This window comes from Pieris brassicae, chromosome 1 (assembly GCF_905147105.1).
Source record: "Pieris brassicae chromosome 1, ilPieBrab1.1, whole genome shotgun sequence".
Classification (NCBI taxonomy): Eukaryota; Metazoa; Arthropoda; class Insecta; order Lepidoptera; family Pieridae; genus Pieris; species Pieris brassicae.
Window position 1 is genome coordinate 23,278,654 of NC_059665.1, and position 21,793 is coordinate 23,300,446.

Genomic DNA, 21,793 nt, shown 5'->3' on the forward strand with positions numbered 1-21,793 from the left:
CTTAAGTTTTAAATTATTATTATTTTCACGTGGTCCAAGAGTGTCACTAGTGCAACCAACGTGATCGAACTAAATAAAGCCAGAATTCGACGAATTTGAAATAAGCTGATCTAGGTGGTCTAGGAAAAGCTTTATCACACTGACGTTCTTTTAAAACAAACTTTTTTCAACTAAAATAGTCAGTCAATCATTCACTCAGTTACAAACAGTCAGTAAAATAAATAATTGTAGATAAAATGTCGTTTAAAAAAAGTTTTTTTTTTTTTTTTTTTTTATAAAATAGGGGGCAAACGGGCAGGAGGCTCACCTGATGTTAAGTGATACCGCCGCCCATGGACACTCTCAATGCCAGAGGGCTCGCGAGTGCGTTGCCGGCCTTTTAAGAATTTGTACGCTCTTTTCTTGAAGGACCCTAAGTCGAATTGGTTCGGAAATACTTCAGTGGGCAGCTGGTTCCACATAGCGGTGGTGCGCGGCAAAAATTGCCTTGAGAAACGCTCAGTCGTGGAACGTCGGACGTCGAGGTGATACGGGTGGAATTTTGTATTTTGCCTCGACGTCCGATGCTGAAACTCAGCTGCAGGTATTAATCCGAACAACTCCTCTGAACACTCTCCATGGTAAATGCGGTAGAAGATGCAGAGTGACCCCACATCTCTACGCAACGCCAAAGGATCGAGCCGCTCGGAGAGGGATTGGTCATCGACGATTCGAACCGCTCTTCGTTGGATACGGTCAAGTGGAAGGAGCTGGTACTGGGGAGCTCCCGCCCAGAGGTGAGAACAGTATTCCATGTGGGGCCGTATTTGCGCTTTATAGAGTTGCAAGCGGTGGCCCGGAGTGAAGTACCGTCTCGCCTTGCTGAGCACACCAAGCTTTTTGGAGGCTAATTTAGCCTTTCCCTCCAAATGACCGCGAAACTGAACGTCGTTCGATATGTCAACGCCAAGTATTCCGATGCTGGCTGTGGCTTCAAGAAGAGTGTTTTCGAAAAGAGGAGTAGCGACAAAGGGTATTTTTTTCGCGGAAAACGCGCAAACTTGTGTCTTCTTGGGGTTAAATTAAAGTCTCGGACTGGGGTAGACTAAACCTAGTCCAGGTTTAGTCTACCCCAGTCCGAGACTCCACGTAAAAGAGTTTCGACTTCAGACACAAGTTTGTTCCGGTACTCATCGACAACTGCCCGAGAAATACCTGCCCGGCCAGTGTAAAGAGTATCCCCAGTGCTGTCGTCCGCATAGCAATGAATGTTGCTAAGTTGCAACATGTCATTGATATGCAGAAGAAACAGGGTCGGGGACAGAACACAGCCTTGTGGGACCCCAGCATTCACGGGTTTAAGGTCGGAACATGCTCCGTCGACGACGACCTTGATGCTCCGATCGGCTAGAAAGCTGGAGATCCAGTCGCATAATTTCTCAGGAAGCCCGTAGGCTGGAAGCTTCGAGAGCAGTGCTTTGTGCCACACCCGATCGAAGGCTTTCGCTATGTCCAAACTAACCGCTAGTGCCTCCCCCTTGGACTCAATTGCCTCTGCCCATCTATGAGTAAGGTATACTAGAAGGTCACCAGCCGAACGACCACGACGAAAGCCGTACTGATAATCGCTAATCAGCTGGTGGCCCTCTAGATAACTCAAGAGCTGGCCATTAATAATGGATTCCATTATTTTGGAGAACAAGGAGGTTATTGCGATTGGGCGATAGTTGGATGGATCAGAGCGATCGCCTTTTTTAGGGATCGGATGTATCGAAGCGGTCTTCCAGCACTTCGGGACAGTGCCGAGCGAGTACAGGTACCGGAAAAGGCGCGTCAGGACCGGAGCCAACTCAGGAGCACATGTACGCAGCACAATTGGTGGGATACCATCCGGCCCGCTCGACTTATGAATGTCCAAGGAAGATAGTGCTCTGCGAACAGCACGTTGCCGGAATGTGATTTCCGGCATTGAGTTATCACACCGCGAAATCGCCGGTGGTGATCTCCCCCGGTCATCCAAAGTCGAGTTGGACGCGAAGAGACAGCCCAAGAAGTCGGCCTTCTCCTTCGCAGTGTGGGCGAGCGAGTCATCCTCTCTGTGCAGCGGTGGTATCGATGGCTGACAAAAATTCCCTTGTACAGCTTTGGCGAGAGACCAGAAGGCTCGGGTCCCAGAAGGGAGTTGGGCCAATCTCTCGCCAAATCTGGCGATGTGCTCTGACTTTGCCTTAGCGATTTCCCGTTTGAAGGACCTGGAGGCTGAGTTATATGCTTTTTTATGTTCGCTGGTATTGGCATCACGAGATATCGCCGCTTCCGCCCATGCATTAAAGCATTCTCGCTTTCGACGCGATGCCGCCTTGCAAGAACGCTTAAACCAGGGCTGTGACTTGCCACCGATCGGCACCGCAGATAATGGAATAAAAAGTTCCATGCCCTGCAGAACCACTTCGGCGACAAAGGCAGCGACGGAATCTGGAGCTTCCGACGAAAAGCACATAGGCCCCCAAGGGTAGGACGCAAAGAAAGACCGCATCCCATCCCAATCTGCTGACCGATAGTGCCAAATACGACGACAACCCGAAAAACGGGGCCGAGGAGGGCGCGTAGTAGGCACAGTACTCCGGACCACACAATGATCCGATGAACCCAATGGCGGGTCAACAGAGACTTGATAGGTCTCCGGATGTGAGGTCAGCAGAAGGTCCAACAAAGAGGGTTTATGACCATCCACATCTGGTATTCGCGTAATCGCAGGGACCATTTGTGACAGGTCGTAAGCTAAAGCAAAGTCGTGAAAGGATCTTCCCGCGTGATCGGTGGTTTCCGAACCGAGCCAATCGGCATGGTGAGCGTTAAAATCGCCAAGTATCACGATTTCAGCGGTAGGAACCCCTTCGAGCAGGGAATCTGTAGCCATTTGGATGTGCTCAATGAGTCGCTCAGTTTCGGTATTTCCGCTATGGGACCTATACAGGCATGCGTAGAATCGCGGATGGTCATCGCAGTCTACGCGCAGCCAGAGGCTAGATAGGTCCCTTCCTTCAAGCGACCCGAGGCGACGAGAACAGATATCCTCTCTGACGTACACGCAAACTCCCGCCCGCGGCACAAATGAATGTTCCAATTTGTACCCCGGGTAGGAGAGGTAGGAAGTATCAGCCGGGAAGGATATCTGAGTCTCAGTAAGGAAGAATAAGGCCGGCTTCGCAGTTTCGAGGTGAAAGTGAACCGCGTTAAGATTAGAGTTGAGCCCCCTAACATTGGTAAAGTCCATTGAGAGCGTGGAAGGGGATGCCTTCGGTAAATTCTTCCGTTTGCCCCGAGATCGAAACCTATAGTTTTTTGAGCAGTTTTTGCCCACCCCAGAATACGAAGGGCAGCCTGTGCATCCACCACCAAATACTGATTGTTCCGATGATGGACGCTCAGAGGGGGATTCTCCACAGCGGAAACGTGTGGTACCCCCCTGGGGTAATCTCTGTTTAAACTGCATCTTCATATTCTGGGGGGGGGGGGAATTGATGGGCTCCGGGAGTCTCACTCACCGCACGAAACGCGAGTACAATAAGATGAACCTATTGCATCACTTCACGCCGGTTTTCTGTGAGACAGTGGTACTGCCCCGGTCGTGCCTGCCCGATTGGCTGAAGCCCGAAAGCAACAGCATGGCACTCCCACAAGGACCGTAACCGATAAACGTAAAGATATAACGCCCATAAGATTCCAAATTTACAATTCCCCAAATATTATCACAACAAATTCGTTGGCACGTGTGCTCGGGGAAATGGCCGGGAAATTGGGAGGCTTCTGAGGATATTACTCCTGATTGGTTTGAAGGTTTGTGGTGTACAACAGTTGTATAGCAAAATTCTACCTTTGTGAATTCAGTATGCTTTTACGTCAAGTAATGCAGTCTATTCTAACTGAATTTCTTTTTACCACAATTTTCACACAAACATCGGTCGGCGGTAAGACAATCGCAGATTAATAATGTCAGAGTATAGTTATTGTGCTTTGTGTAGTATGCTTTAATATACTATTAATATACCGACAAATATCGATTTTGTTCAGACAAAATTTATACGTTCATCCATTCTGGTATCAGAAGGGACGCCGCAACATAACTCACTCATAAATCAATGCATAATTTTTAATAAAAACTTCTTACGTAACTAAAGAAACAACGATTGCGATTGAAATACTTTTCGCAAACAATGCCGTACAACTTGAGCTCGCATTAAAACTCATAAATCACAGCCCTAGCTTAAGGCGAAGACCGTTTAAGATGCCATTTATTAGAATAGCTCTTTAATTTGTGTGCCTTTCGACTCTTGCGAAATTATTTAATGGGTCAAAGTCATTATGCAGTTACGCTGGGTATATTGTCTGAAGTACTTCGAAGTTCGGAGGGCGGACTGAGAAAGAAGCGTTTTTGACATATTTGAATGTTTGTAGCTTTTGTGATTGATGAATGATTTATTTCATTCAAATTTTTCCAATCGCTCAACAATGAGGGAGGTACGCTTTTTATCGTAATGTAAAAGTTCTTAGGTCACATCAATCATAATCATTTTTATACAAAACCACAAGTCTGATATAAAACCAGGTTTGTTTGAGAAGTTTGTTGTAATTTATATTTTATTTTTGCTCTCAAAAATTACACATATTACAAGGCTATCACATATTTATGAAAATATATTATAGAAAGGATATACACGTGTATAAAGAACATGAGAACTTAAGATGGTGCCGTGCTAACCAGATCTATGCAACTTTCTCACAATCTAGTAGCCCGCAGTATCGCAGCGTACAACTGCCAGCCGGATGGGTCAGTTAAGCATCCGTAAATACATAAATTATAATTTTTGTAAATAAATTGTAATAATTTACAAAGTAGTTTCTGAAACAACTCTTGTTCTAGCCATTTGTTGATATGACTTTGCTCTAATTTATGTCAAATCAAGTCAAAGTCAAATCATTTATTTCAATTAGCTCTATTAAATGGGCACATTTGAAAGTCAAAATTACAATTTTTTTAAGAATAATGGAGAAGAATCGCCAAAAAACTCCATACTTAATCCTAGAAAAAAAACTACTAAACTTAAAAAAATAAGCACATGGTGTTATAAAAAATAATGTAGCGTATAACTAAATTATTATGTAGATACATGGTGCTCATATTTTTACATAAAAAATACACATACATATTGCAATCATAGCCTATCTTATAGGACATTAAAATCCATGAAAATTTGCATATTCTTATTGTATACAACTTAAACACCAGTTCAATAAGGACACTTGTATATTAGTAATGTTTGATATTATTAAAACGTTTTTAATTGTAGCTTTCTTTAACTTATATTTACGTTTTCTACGTTAGCTGATTTATGGCATAAATTGTTCCCGTGGTCACCTACTCCGCTGATCACGTGCTAACTATTGAATCTCATGATACCATCGATCCTTTTGTAGCAGATTGAAACAGCTACTTCCATGTGTGACGCTCCAGCTCGGTGTATGGGATCAGAGACTTTAGTGCCCAGATTCCTTTTTGGTCTCTTTCCTTATAATTTCCTGGTCATAAATTCAATGGCTCAAAAACTTCCCTAATCATGAGGCCACAAAAACAACAATGCGATCCCCTCTGAAGACAAAAAAACGTGGCCCCATAATGGGCTATCACAAAAAACTACTATTCTTAGTAGTACTGTTCATAACTGATTGAGGCTATTTATTCAGTAAATAGATAATAGCGCGCCATCATTCAAGAGGTATTAACAAATGGCTGTCGTATGACAGATGCTAGATTTAAGCCTAAATCCGGATACTAAATATAATTGTAGCGACACTTTATAGTGACATTTTGTTTCTATCACCTGACATAAATTATTATTCATTTGTATTTCAGTAGTTAGTTAATTTCATCGTTATATTCCATCGCTCCTTTATTCATAAAACTCAATCAGTGTTTTTGTTCTTTTGTAATTAAAGTATTCTTTTGTCTCTTACCGTTAAATTGTATTGGCGCTATAATAAAAAGGGACAGGAAGTGCTTTTATAAAAACGATATTTTTGAACTCATTTAGTTTTTGTGGATAACAAATACATTATGTAAGTGAATTCGTCTCTTTTCTATTCAGATAAGCATAATGCTTATGTTTTAACGGTTTCTGGTGATGGGTTCAAATCACTTATAAGGGCATTCATTTAACTACATATTTTATAAATGTCCCATTCAACTTTTAAGTAGGAAAACGAAGAAAGGAACCGTCCAAATATACCCATGCAGGATTTCAATACTGACCCTTGATTTGTTACAATCAACTTCCCAGATTCCCGATTTAAATTACCGGCGAAAGAAAGCCTGAATCATTGCGGGCATATACAGTTTTATATTGGTTGAGATCTAAGACGTTAATAATTAACTTATAAAAATAAAATAAGAGACTTATAATTATATGTAAGTAACTTACTTATTTGTTATAATTTAAGGACAAAACATATCAATACAATACCAAAAAGGTGCTTATTAACCAGATATTTATTAGTTCTTAATTTTGCTTTTTGAAACACATTCACATCTTTAAAAACATTAAAATCTTAATTACAAGTTTTCTTAACACTTATTCTTTTATAAATGAGGCTCATTTGAAAGCATTCGGTCGTATCAAGGTAATCACAGCAAAATAATTGAAATAAAAATTAATTAATAGAATTTCTTTAATTGCTGTGTCCATTAAAGGCAAACCTTTGAAACTAAATAAGAAAAGATGAAGGTGTCTTATTATAAACCAAAAAGATAAACAGATGATTGAAATTTACTGATAAGAAAAAGGGTTTTATCTCGTAGCTCAAATACTTAAGCCTTATGATTAACGCCGCCGATTTTTGAATAAATAAGTACTGATTTATTAATATCAAATACGGCTTAATTTTAACTTCCACTCAGTGTACATATAGTGAATATAAATATTATTCTTTAGCTACAGGCTAACCACTGATTTGCTCATAAAGTAAAATTGATACTTGCATCGTCGACTCCGTATATTTATTTTTATTAACTATTAATGATTACTTTGTCTTTGTACAATTACCGACATTATGCAAATGATAATTACAGGAATGGCTTAATTTGGAAATATTTTAAAAGCCGCTATAAATTTATGTTTCCTTTGCGTTAAAATAAATTCCGCTTAATGATTATGAGTCCCGTAATAAAATGAATAAATTGCAAAAATAAAACATATTGTATAGCACAAATGGGCGTTAGCTGAGTAATTGACTCAAATTCATGTGAGTTTTGTTTAAAATCTGCTTAGACAAGTACATGGTATTACAATTATTTTAAATGTTACATTACATCATACGTTGCAATCGTCGAGTTTTATATCTATACAGTTGCAATTTAAAATTATTGGAGAAATATTAAATAGAAAATGTTGCACGATTATTTATAATAAAATGAAACGGGTGTGACTATGCTTAGTATCTATATCTATATATGACGGATGACAATTAGTAGAACGAAACAGGTGGGGTGTATAACTTATGTATCACTTTGATATTTACCACATCATTAAATGTTATGATACAATAAGATACAAAATCATAAAATATATGGTTTAAAAGAAAAGAAATATCGTTAACTTCAAGGCACTGCTCATTATATATTATGGAAGGACAGTAGACGGTACCAAATATTTAATATGAACACCATAGAACAACACAATTTCGATTGAGAAACAACGCTAACTTTCTTTCCTTACATCCATTACACTCAATGCCAATTTTTGTTTAATATCGCATGAGCATTTTATAGTTTCGAGACTCAGTTCTGCAGTCGAATCGATGACAATCATTCAGCGAACGAGAAAGTCAAACTTATTACGTATTTTTAATATCTTTATTCATATATGTAAATAATTACACTTATGAACCTCAGAAAAGAAGTTAAATTAATTGTAAATTTACATTTACTACCAGTTCGCAAGTCAAGGGCGTAGAGCGGGCAAATAGAACTGGCAAGAAATTCTCTGCCACTCTTTTTAATCGTTAAGTTTTGAGTCATACAAATTGTTTGAACTGGAGCAAATCAATCCCAAGGATTAGGATCATTTCAATAATCGTCAAATTTATCAAGCTTTATTGATTGATTTACGTTTAACGAGAGTGAATTTGTAGGATATTAGGTACAATTATTATATAGTTACACAATTTACAAATTTAAACTTGTAATCTGATATTGGTTTCAAACACCTAAAATTTCAAAACTTAAATGTAATCGTTATTAAAAAAGAATATTCTAAGGCTTAAACATTCTTAAGTATGCAGTTAGGCTATGGAATTCACTTCCCGTCCCTATTCGCTTAGCTCCTTCTTTATCTTCCTTTAAATTTCTTCTGTACAAACATTACCTGTCCACATCGTATCCCGAACTTTCTTACTAACTACTAACTGACGTGAGACTTATCTTAAATTATCGTGATTTATGTGTCTTTTTACTCTTTAATGTATCTTTAATATTTTATTCCTGTTTAGTTTTGTTTAATAACTGTGTATTACATGTATTTTGCACTACTTGCCTATCTTATTTAATACATTTATTTTTTTATTTACTCACAGTGGTTGCCTGGAAGAGATCGCTCGTAAGCGATAAGGCCGCCAGTTGCCCTCCTTTTGATTTAATTATGTTAATTTTTATTTTTATTTTGTAGTGTAACGAAGTGTAAATAAATAAATAAATAAAAAAATAAATATAATTTAACATTAAGACTTTCAGGTAACTGTTCAAGAGGCCGTAAATCTCAGTTAAACATTAATTATATTGTTATAGCTAGTAATATAGAGCAACAGGTGTCCACAAAGATAAATGTAGTCCGAGTGATTTACACTAAAACTTAAATGTATTATCAACGGAAAAGCCACCTTACTCCAAGGCATTATGGTTTATAGTAGAATATATGACAATTGTTTGCTCGTTGCAAGTTTGGTTAGTGCATTGGGGAACTTTGACTGTGCCTTATAAGTACTGAGAGTGGTAAATGTATCGGCCACAAATTAATTTTAATAATCCTAGGAAGTATACAGTATAGTATACAATTTTTTGGAATTGGAACGGGGACATAGGGCTCTATTAAAGGTCATGCTGTTCCGGCCATACAGACTCCCATCGGAAGAGCTTTATCATCTCAGCCAATTACTTTCCGTTAGGAAGCTGTATGTCCTGAGTCTAATTTTAAAATCACACAGAGCGCTACCATTTGATAGTAGGCTGTTCTTAAAAAGAAATAGGGATGTTGTCGTCGGTCAGACCGTTAGGACTAACTTTGCGAGACGCAATATGCAAGCAGACTACATCTATAATAAATTAAATAGGCTGCTTAACATCTACCCGCTTACCGTCTACAATCTAAAAATACGACTAAAGGATTGGCTCATGAGCATACCCTACGCAGAGTTGGAGCTTCTTCTGAGGCCTAGTATGTAGTACAGACTTTATTCATTCACTCACTGACTCACTCACTCACACACTCACTTATGCACTCCAGTGTGTTGATAACAGTTAAAAATCAATAACAAAGAAAGAAAAAAAAAGTTAATAGAAGATGTAACTAAATTATATATAAATTTAATATTTTAAGGAATGTATAACTAAGTTTGTTATGAAAGAGCTGGAAACCCTGACACAGGTATATTCTTTACTTAATAGGGTTCCCAAATATTACACATTGTAATGAAATTGAACTTAAAATGAATAAACATATTTTATTATTATACCGAAAACTCTTTTCGTTCGTATTGTAGAGTTTTAACACTAGTAACACTAGTATAGTTTGCATATCCTATTTTTAATGGCTTAAGAGCTATTATGAAGAAAAACTTGTAATCATATCTTTTATCCTATCAAAGCGATTGGTTAACTGATATATTTGCTAAATATAGTATACAATTATGTTATAACATAAACGAAGGCCATAAACCACACCTTGGAAAAGGGACTCGCTGATCCTTTCGCGACCTGTTCTCCCGATCATGTCCTGAAACAACACCTGGCTGCCAAGTTGCACTTGATCCTTGCTCGGCAAATACTAAGCCCGCAGCTATTGTGTCTATGAAAACGCTACGATACAACGTAACAGATAATGAAATCTTGTCTAAGGGTAAAATTGGAGTTGAGACTGAATGCAAACTTTGATACCTGAATGCTAAAAGCCAGAACATTTTGGACAACCGGCAGATATACTTAGTGCTAAGTCTGAACTCTGAAACTTACCATATGGTATGCCGGTTGATACCTTTCTTGATCAATATTAATATTTTTTTCTATCGTAACATAATGCTCTCATAGATAATACAAATAAATTATTCAATAAAGAATATTATACAAAAATAATATTGGTAACAAGTGTCCCAAATCTCCAGCTAAGCCTGTTTACGTACAGTAATCTATTGGAATAGATCGCTATGTCGCGTGATGGATGACTGTTGTGCTCCCAATATCTGATTGATGTGAAACTGTTCTTCACATGCGATTAATATAATATGTTTTATTGTTTGTTTCATAAGCGTTCGTATATTGAGAGGTTTATAAGATTCCTAAATTTCACAAAATCTAAACTAATCAATCTTAAGCAACACCTTTTAAACCCTTTACTGTGTTTTAGTAGTAAAAAGTATTTCAAATTTTTACTATAAAATAATAAATTACGTTAAATTTATATACAAAACAATATAAGGCATGTGTTGTGGTAATTTAGTAAAACTAAGTCAAATAACATATTTCTAAACATAACAATATTTGTAATAATATACAAATATTATTAAAATACATAGAAATCTATCCATATATTCTCACAAATAAGTCGCTTTACGGTAAAGAGCTGATAAGTTTTTATTTAATTGCGAGATAAAGCGCGGTATTTGAGCTTCCTGACAATGAACTTGCATTATTAACTGTTTGTTGAAAAATAGTTTCTGGTTAATTTGATTAAAGCGTTTTATTTGCTTGTCAATTGTAGTATGCCTGTAATTCATAACAGATAAATCACAGCCCCCAACAGCTTGGTTAATCATACATTATTATTAAATTATTATGGTAGGATTCTGAAATTCTAAATAATTAGCGAATATTTTTAGTCTAATTAATACTTTAATATACAAATTATTATACAATATCACCTACCTAAGTTAACGACCTTATTTTACACGGCGCTCCTTTTTTATTCTATTACGACATAAGTTTAGAGGTACTAAGCTTACACACTACGCTCAGCTCCTGATCAAACATTTAATTTCAAATATAAGTTGGTTTATTTTTTTTTATATAAAATATACTGATCTATATGTTAGGTTAGAACTGCTATTGATTACTCTAAATCGACACAATACATTAAGTTTAATTCAGTGTAGTTAATTAGAAACACACAATTAAAATAATACACCAGCAATGTCCGTATAAAAACAAATACTCTGAAAATGCTGGCTAGTGTGGTAACTAACCATATAAAAATTGTAAGAAATAATTTCCGACCTAATCATTAAATGTTTAAAACGTATCGCGTTTGTAATATGACATGCTATCTATGTACTGCTAAATTTATAGACAAATTCGTGAAACAGAGGGAAGGCGGCGGGTGTAACCATAGTCGAGGCGAAAATGAATTATTTTAAATATTATTTGTGTACTGATTATTTATTTTTGGTAAATGAACAGTACCGATCGTAATTTTTAAGAGACAAAAGCATTTATTGTTAAATAAAACTAATGTAGCAAAAGAACCAAATTGCCACACCACGAAGAAAAAATACTTAATACAATAGTAATGTTAAATTTACTAATTAAAATGAAATATTTCTTAATAAATATATTATCTGTTTCTGAATTTGTATGAAATTGATACATTATGAAAATTACTCCATAAAATGCGCTACGTACAAGGAAGTTTCGTAAATTATGATTTTTGTTCGATATCTAAGTTTATCTCTTGCCACATAACTTTTAAAAGTACTCTGCAGATTTAATATATGGAGTAGTATTGGAAATGTTTGGAGTACATGGTGTACATTTGTTTGTATAATTAAAATCGATAAATTAAATAAATACTCAATATTGACTGCTTTGTTTGATTTGATTCATACATTAATTTGCTTTACTTTTTGTATAAAGTTATCAATTACTTTCTCAAATTAGTTAACTTATATTAAACAATTAGTTTTTAAACTACAAACATCTGTTTCATGTGGTTTGTACTCTATGGGAATGGCAGATAAATACAGGCAGGTATTATGGCGACGATTCGGTCCCCTGAAAAATGTATAGAATTCAATCTAGCGCTGTTTTGATTAATAGATGGTTAAGTTATAATGATTATTCACATTTTATGAAGTTGACCAGAGTGGGTCCGTAAAGCAATTGCAATACGTAGACTATTTTTTGGTCTCTTTTGCCTTTGATAATTGGATAATTCTTTAAATGTCACATTGACCTTAGAGATTGGCAACCTCGCCTATCAACCTGTAGAAAAGATTTTTAAGCGATTTCTACTGGTTTTCCAAACATTTCGCATTATTAGGTAATTCACGGCGTTTCCTTAGCAATAGCTTGTCTATTTACTCAAATTGTCTTTGAAAGAACTAATATAACTCATTATTATTCAAAAAAGTACATCAAAAAATCTATTATGCCAAGAAAGCTCTAAGTGTAAGCCATATAAATTGAGAATCTAATATGATTTCCATTCACATTTTTCACATACGGAATGTGTAAGTTGACGCTCCCCGGCGATTCATCATGACTTAAGAACGTACTGAAAGAGATGGGGAATAAACGAAGAGAAAATATTTTATGCGTATAAGAATTGTGCCTAAAATATCTGTAAAAGGGCACCGTTACTTATATTATTAATGAAAAAAGTAAGTATTTATTACTGTTGTTATTGTCTCAGTTTGTAGTTACTTATATATTACCTAAAACCCCATTGTATATTAATACAATATACAATGTCGTATCTCGTATTTTATTAGATGAGGCAAAGGCAAACGTTCTAAATAATATGAAATATATAAACTATAAATAATCTTCTTGGTTACAAGAATGTAATAAGTAATCGATTAAAATAACAGGTTCAGTATTTGCTTGGATGGTACTGGCTTAGGATTAGAACCTCGTCTTAGTTACGGGCCTCCTCCAGTATTAAAAAAATCTAAACTTCAATTATCAATCGGTAACAAAATGCACACTATTGATAAAAAAAATACTTGTAATTACATGTCACAGAGTTCATAAATAATTAACATTAAAGGCTAATCAGTTTATAAACTTTAATACTCGTGGTTTATACGATTTGCCAATATTAATATATCTACGACTATTTGATAGTCCATAGTAATAGTGTTTCCATAGTCATTATTATTATTAAAAGTGTATCTTATCGGAGGAATAGAGTTAGTGTCACCATTGATATTATAATGTAATAACATCACAGTCAAATTAATTCAAAACCGTTAATACCTATTTATTTGATTTGCCAATGAGGCTAGAACTATAAATAAACGTTTATTCAATGGTATTTAGTGATTTCATAGACTTTCATCAGTTTTTTTTTTAATATTATAAAGTATTAATTGTCGTTTGTTTAATGTTAACTTTTAGTTTGTATGTATATTATATTTATTTTTATCTATTTGTACTTACTTATCTATGTATTCTGTATTGACTTTGGTTTAGCTGTACGATTACTAATAAATAAATAGTCATTATTATTATTAAAGTGATGTATCAATCCTTTGTCACTTGATTGCCTTTTGACTCTGTAGTCAATTTGGGTTCACACAGCAAAATTGGGTTACTTTAAATACTAATTGGTACGGGCCTTCCTTAGTTTGAGCAGTCGAACTAAGCAGAACTATAATCGAATGAAGTAGGCTATTATGTCGAAACTAAAGAGCTGGTGCTAACAGATTACCCGGCTTCATATATGCACTGGTTCTGTTTTTTTATTAAAATTAGGCCGTGTTTTCTCTTTATTTTGTTCCTAGCTCCTTTTCCTTGTCCCCTTTGCCAGACTTTCACTCTTTTTCCGTCAATTATCTTTGACATTCCTTTTGATTTGTCCTAATCACTCCGTCATATCTTATATCATATAATATTAAGTATAATAAAGGTATTATTTTATTCAAACAAAAGCGAAATAAACATAAAGAACATCAGTAACCCCCGTACCGCCGTAAACTAGTTTTATACCTCGAGTTTACGAGCGATGTGCGATCAAAGATACTAATCTACTAATACAATCGCTGTTCCATTACATTTTTATTCTTATCAAATTCGCGTTTCGAAATCGGTATTAAGATTGATAATGTCATTAACGAATGTAATTTTTTCTTTTTAAACTGGAACTTAATATAAGAATTTTTTAATTTTTTTAATTTATGGACTTTTTCTTTTTCTTCTTCGCAGGCTTTTTGCTGTCCACTCGTATTCATATAATGTTATATCTAAAGAAACCACCTTTTCAATGGATTGACGCTATGTATAAACTTATAATTATTTTACATAATGTTAATTTTTTGTTTATAATAATGCATACCTATAATCCGTTGAAAAAGTGTTTTCTTTAAATGTGTAAAAGTTATTTTAATAAAAAAAAATTTTATATCTATAATATATACCTATCAATTTTTATCTCATATATACAATTAACCTTTTTTTGTTGGTTTTTATGTAAAAGGGTATGGGCAATCAGGTAGGAGGCTCACCTGTTGTTAAGTGAAAAATTCCTTTTAAGAATTGGTTCACTTTTCGCTTTTTTTTAAGTCGAATTAGTTCCGAAATACTTCAGTTGCCGCCGGTTCTACATAGTGGTGGTGTGCGGTAAATAAGTAGCTATACTACAAGTATTCTAAATGACTTCCCACTTTTAATTTTCCTTTTATATTAGTATTTCGAATAATAGGTTAAAAAAGACAGTTTTCCATAATAAAATCAAGAAATTCACCAATTATTTACACAACATCACTTATTACTCACCTCGGATGATTAGGTTAGGTATCAGACAGTTATTCAACGAACTATAAACATAAGGGTAGTAGCTAATTCTTAGAACGCTGAATCCTGAATTCATGGCCGTGCGACAGGTCATGCGCAATGACACACGTGTTAGCGATTTGGAATTAAAACCTTTTCAGAACGTGCCTGAACTTAATATGTTCTTTTATGTTTAAAGTCACGCACGAGTCCACCTGAAGAGAATTTGGGATCCCACAAACGTAAAACAAAAACAATTTCAAAAGGGTAATAGCTTTTTTAGTATATTATTATTATTATACAAGCTTAGTTCATGTATTATATTCTTTAACACAACTCGATCGTAAAAAATATTCACTTCAAGATGCACTTAATGCCACTTTGTTCATGAAATTGTGCTTTCCACGAAGGCACAAAAAATTGCTTGAATTACAAGTGCGTGACCTGTTCTCGCGAGATAAGCTCGAAGGCTCCAAAGGCTTGGCTGGGATCAAACCAGGAACTAAAATTATTTAAACTAAAATCAGTTCTCTGTTCCTAGTTTCAAGTTGAAATATACATAATGAGCCGAGTAAAAATAGGTGAAAAAATAAATTTATGTTTTCGGGGTCATTTCATATTAAAGGCAAACCATGGGTGATCTACGGTGTAGGAATTGTTCCTTTTCAAACGTACAGTAATTTTATAAATTAGATGAAGCGTCATTGAGTAAGCGGGGAACATACAATGAATGATTCAGAACGTATACTTTATTAAATTTGGTGAAAACAAAAATCTTTATTGTTATTAAAGAAGCGTTTTTTTTATATATTTCGTTTTCGAAAAGATATAAATGGCTGAGAGAACTCTTTTATTGACTAACGCCTACTGTTAAGCACTTAAAACCTGATGTCGAATTTATGTAATCAAATATACGTATATCAACGAAAAACTTTTAAATATTTAAGTAGGCGAGATTGATAATTTTGTAGTAGATAATTAAAAGATAATAATTATTAATGATACCCCAGTGAAGCCACGCCAGCTGTCACATCGTCAAATGGGTGGCATTGTTCATTATTCGCGGTAATTATGTATTGCTTGTCAACAATATGTTAATTTGTAGGCGTTATAATGAATGAACGAAAATTCATTGTTTTCACTATAATGAAGCCTAAGAAGCGTGCTTTAACGATTTCTATTATATTAACGAACGTATAAGTTCCTTTTTATTGCTTAACTTAATATATTTTATGCAGAATTTCATTCAAATTCAATACTTTTTTTGGTATTACGTGCTGTATATAAATATAAATGAAAAATTGATAGAAACTGCGACTAAAAACCGACATAAGTTAGGGAACCGAAACCCTGAAACCCCTGAAACCGGCGTCATTCTAAGTCAATAAAGTCTCTGTTAAATTCAGTCCAGTTTCTTTTGATAGGTTTTTCTATTCATGTACAAAATGTTTACTTTATTCTTCATATATGTCTGTTGTTATTTCATTTACAGTTTATACTTCTCTGCACGATTCGTGGTAATTCGATCGTGGTATGTATGATGTCATATGTTTTAGCGAAGAAATGCTGCTTTTTAAATTTGTTTTTATTTTCTATTTACAATTTTTTAATTATTATTATTAATATTATGACTATGTTTATAATTAAATTTCTATACACTTTGCCGTAATCAAATTTAAAGAGATGAGCTTTTTACAGTAATGTAAACACATTGAAAAAGTGATAAAAGACAAGGCATTCTAAAACAGACAGAAGCAATTAATTTGGCGCAAGCGCAAACTTTTTTAACAAAGCCAGTTAAATTGGCAAGAAATGGCCGTAGAAGTTTTGAGTAAGTTTTTGCCTCTAGCCATTTATATCTGTCTTCTGTGAGGAGCAGTTTTAATTCTATTAGCTTTCGGTTAATATAAACAAATTTCTTTAGTCGTATAGGGGTTGGCAAATAATTAAAATTAAAATATTTACTTATTAGCCGGATATAAATCAGATCAGACTAACTAAATACTATTCTATAAAGCGGCACACGCAAAAATCCAAATATAGCCTTGTTTAAGGAAATTAAATAACATGTACCTATGACTTTTATACATCTCTAGAAGACTCTTAGAACAAATTTCAGCATTATCTATCTGACACTGTTCTCAGCAATATTAGCTTAGGGCTCTTCAAAAATCCTTTAAATAATTAAAATAATACAAAAACTGTACCACCAAAAATAGTTTGAAAATTCTTGCCTTGGAAATTTAATTTAAAAAGCTTTGGTTATTCAGGGCATGTATTCAGAGTGCAATATTGTCAGTGCTAAGCTAAACTACGAAAATGTCGCATTTTTACACACCTGGAGGCAGGATTTTCATTTACCAACTATTCAATGACCAACCAGCATTTTGTCTGCAGTAATGAACGAAAAAAATGCGTCTGAATGGTGAAAATGATTTTCCTCATTAAATTATGAAGAGCTTGTATTGATTTTACTAGTGAGTGACAGAAACCAATGCGTCTAAAGCTTGACATTTATTTAGGACGTTATTACATACTCAAACGAACGAATGCCTTACAACCAAAAGTTAACGGCGTCCGTTACTTAGGCGCCATTGCTTATCTTATTCTATTTTGTTTAAGTTAAATCAATAAGACAGAGCTATATTTAACAACATCTTAAATACTACTTACACACATACGTCATGTTATTCTTGTGAGCTGCTTATTTAGTTAATAAATAAATTTCCATAAAATACAATGTCTCGCAAGTTCAAGTCTAAATATGTGAACTTGCCGAGTAACCTAATGGTTTTTGATTTAAGGCGATACTAATTTGATAAGAAATCCATCACAAACATTAATAGCCAATTCGAGATCAATTTCGACCAGCCGTATTTTCGGTCGCTTTGGGAATAATATCGGAATAAATTTAATTACAATTCAATGCCACTCATCACCTCTCCATCACATCTGCTCGCTTAAATTCGGGCTAATGACTCAGCAACTCATATTATTAATATTGAAATCAATGTCAATTTAATTGGCGGTGTAGGAGTACCATAAACGAAAATTCTAATCAATTGCTGTCAAATCGTTTGACTTAAAATTCGAAATACAACAAAAAGATGTAAGACATAAAGACCTTAACGATTTTTTGATAGCTCCATTTAGAATACGGCGGTAATTAGATTCCCCTTAGTGTAATCCGGGTAAATGTACGGTTTAATGTCCTCAGGTGGAGCTGTTTTTATCTTACTGGAATTTCACCGTATTTGTTTTGTACTTAACGTGAATAAGTGCTAAGGAATGGAGGCTTACCTTAATCTCGTGAATTAAATCCAAGGGGGTAGTTAAGATGCAGCGAAATTTTAAGCGAAGGGCGAATATTGAAATTCGATTTTTTATATATATAGTTAAGTCGTCTAGAAAAAGTATATGTTGCAGTTTGCGTATGTAATTTCATGTTATATCAATTAAAAAAAGATATCTAATCTCTCTCTCTCTTATTTTTCAGTTCACAACATTTTCTAAGAAATACAGAAAAATCAATATGTGTCACTTTTTTATCGGCGTTGGAAAAAAATACCGTCACATTTTTTGGTTACGCGTCACATTTTTCCGTGACGCGCCATCTTTTTCTTGTCCCTACCACGGTTAACTCGAAGAGATTCGAGGCTATTAATAACGATAACAATGATAGTAATAATTCTATTACAAATAATGAAATTCTGTAATAATCTTAGTAGTAATAAGGTAAAATGAAATAATTGTATTATTTGTATTCATGTCTCTGATAATGAAAACCTTTTGTTAAACTTTATCTAATTTAACTTTATTTAACCAATTTCTGTAATGTAATGTGCATATAGATCATTTTTCGAAAAATAAGATCATAAAGAAGTTTCACTTCTTACGTGTACTAGACACGCACTCATTTTTTTAATTCATAAAAGTTCCGTTTCAAAAGTAATAACTATAATTTTTCTACAAGATTTTAATTATAAAAAATATTTAGAAACTTACGTTTGGAATTATATATTTCAAATTTCCGTAAAGACAAGTCAGTAGGAACATAATACAGGTTAACGAAAAATGTTATAGGCAATACTAAAATAAGAAAAGTACTGTCAGCAAATCCATCAGACCTCAATGGCGGATATTACCATAATGCCATTTATCATTTCCCGAGCCTAGCTTGATCTGCATAATGGATGTCATAGTTTATCTATTGATTCCTTTCGATTTAACGAATCGCCCAAGCTGTTGATGACATACTATGAAAAATAATATTTCCGAGAAACGGTCACGAGCGTTATGAGGGATTATAAATGTAAGTACGTTAACATTGTACCACTGTTGGGGTCTTCTAAAGGATTCTTCAGCAACAGCTAAGTGGTTTCATTTCAGAAAATGTTAATAATAGGGCATAATATAACCTTAAAGAAACTATTTTGAAAATAATATTTTATTTACTTTATCTTGATATGTAAAATAGGATTGATAAAAAAATTTGTCTGGAATTAATCAGGATACACCTTAAATAAAACTTCTATTAAATAAAACTTAAAAATTACTCACCGTAAAAAGGGTACCGTGCTGTAATAGATCGAAGGTGTCCATATAGAAGTAATGACAGGTAGTCATGTTATTTTAAAAAAACATGTCGTATAAATCACTTTGGCGACGTGACACGCTTTTAATTATGAGTATCATATTAACACAGATATTCCGAGGTTTTCGCTCTTAAAATGTAACCTATATTTCCATCATCATGATAAAAAGGTTTAATTATCTTTTATTACTTCCGGAAAAGATTCAAAAATTCCCAATTTTAAATAAAAGTAGCCAATTTCGTAGCCAGCCATTAAAGTAATTAATAGCCAATTAAAACATCAGCCGGTGATCAAAAATTTATTTGAGATTGTAACGTTTAATATTTCATCAATCACTTGACGAATAGCCAAATGATTGTAGGCTTATATTGAAGATTGGACCAGGTTTTACAAATATATTGCGATAAAATTTATTATCATAAATAAAATGCTTATTTATGTTAAAACACTGAATACTTAAATTATTAGGGAGTAACTTTCGCGAGATCACACATCAAATTAAGTCGATATGCCGTCTATGCCTATCAGTTGAAACTATTGTTATCCACAATAAACCACAGACCATATAAATACGACGCATATAAATTAGGTACGACAATATTTACAAAATCATTCACAAATTGGATAGAAACATTTAGTAAGTTTTTCTCAAAAAGGTTATTTATTATCCAAAGGAAATAAACCATTTTACAAAAACACGAAAACAGAACCCATAATGATATGAATCATATTAAATTGACTCCATCAAATCAGAAATAGTCGTATAGAGGCATAATGAAGATGATTGATGAGGAGGACTGTCACGGATCGACAGGTGCCTGATGGATGCTGAGAAAGTCATTATAATTGTCTATTAAAATGGTCAGGGAAACTTATAAAAGAAATGGTTTGATGTTAAAAGTATAATAAAAAAACATGCATTAACATATACAAAAACAATTATATAAACATTTATGTTTCTAAAGTGTAAAAAAAATAACGTGATAATGCTATGGTTATCTAGACATAGTTTTCAAATAGAAAGCAACTTATTAACATTCATTATAATTCTAAAATTATTGGTTTAAACAACATTAATACGCGTTTTAAGCACTTTACGATTTTCAAACAAATAGCTGTTTAAATAGGTAGTTAAGCAGGTTTAATCGACAATATAACATATTTGTCGATTAAGATATTATAAAAATAATAAAAATTCTCTCTGTTTCAGAATTCCTAAAATGAGGTTCCAAACACAATAACAGGATGATTCCACGAAGTTACTTGCATTACAAAGCAATCATAACATGATGTAAAAATAATGACAAACCTACCAAACAGGAACTCTTCCCGTCTTTACTCTAAACATGATCGTAACATAGAAGGAACCAAGTACAAAGATGTCGAAAATAAAACCAAAGATCCCAGCGAATTTATGATGCTGGTTGACGATTTCAGTGATTACTTCTACGGCAATGCTAGTCACGATGTATTTATTGCTCACAACCAAACACTAGAGGTATTAAACGATGTTTACAGTAACTGTACGTTTAACGGAACGTTCAATGTGTCGTGTTTCGGGAGAGTGGAGACGGTTCCACAATACAACTATTGGGGCTTATTGCTGTTGATCTTCCCGTTTTTTACGTTGTTCGGTAATGTGTTAGTGATTATGAGTGTGGTGCGGGAGAGAACATTGCAGACAGTGACGAATTATTTCATAGTGAGCTTGGCGGTAGCTGACCTTCTAGTGGCGGTCGTGGTGATGCCGTTTGGAGTTTACTATCTGGTAAGTCAAAATATTAACTTCTTTTAGTTGGGAGTAAAAAGTCATCATATACATATATCTATTTACCGCGAATTTATATAAAAAAGCTTTTAGTAATATATAAGATTTACATCTCTCGCTCATGTGTGATGGTCGTGGTCAGCCTGGACACATCTGAAGCGAACAATCTGTTTCCACCGGTTTCTGTCCAGCGCCTACCTTACTACAATGTATTGTTTTGCTTTTAGATCAGTCCATCTGATTGGATTTCTACAAATATCATTAAAATTAATAAGTTAAGGCAGTTCTAGAGGATTAAGGTAATTTAGATAAAAAACAATGTAGCGTCATTGTCGGTAAATATAAGGAATATTTATGGCATTATATTCGCGCATCACGATCCATAATAAATCTTAGATCGTTCCAACATTCTATTCAAAA

At 34.3% G+C, this 21,793-nt stretch overlaps 1 protein-coding gene across 2 annotated transcripts in view; it reads left to right on the forward strand.

The window, feature by feature from the left end:
- The first annotated feature begins 3,673 nt into the window (after nucleotides 1–3,673).
- LOC123714267 (dopamine D2-like receptor) overlaps nucleotides 3,674–21,793 on the forward strand; it is an 81,099-nt gene continuing 62,979 nt past the window's right edge. The window contains exons 1-2 of one of the 2 annotated variants that reach the window (XM_045668477.1): nucleotides 3,674–3,819; nucleotides 20,816–21,373. In XM_045668477.1, the coding sequence (XP_045524433.1) occupies nucleotides 20,906–21,373 (468 nt within the window). In that variant the 5' untranslated portion in view covers nucleotides 3,674–3,819; nucleotides 20,816–20,905. Of the gene's footprint in view, nucleotides 3,820–20,815; nucleotides 21,374–21,600; nucleotides 21,673–21,793 lie in introns of those variants that run through there. The other variant, XM_045668485.1, reaches the window with a different exon arrangement.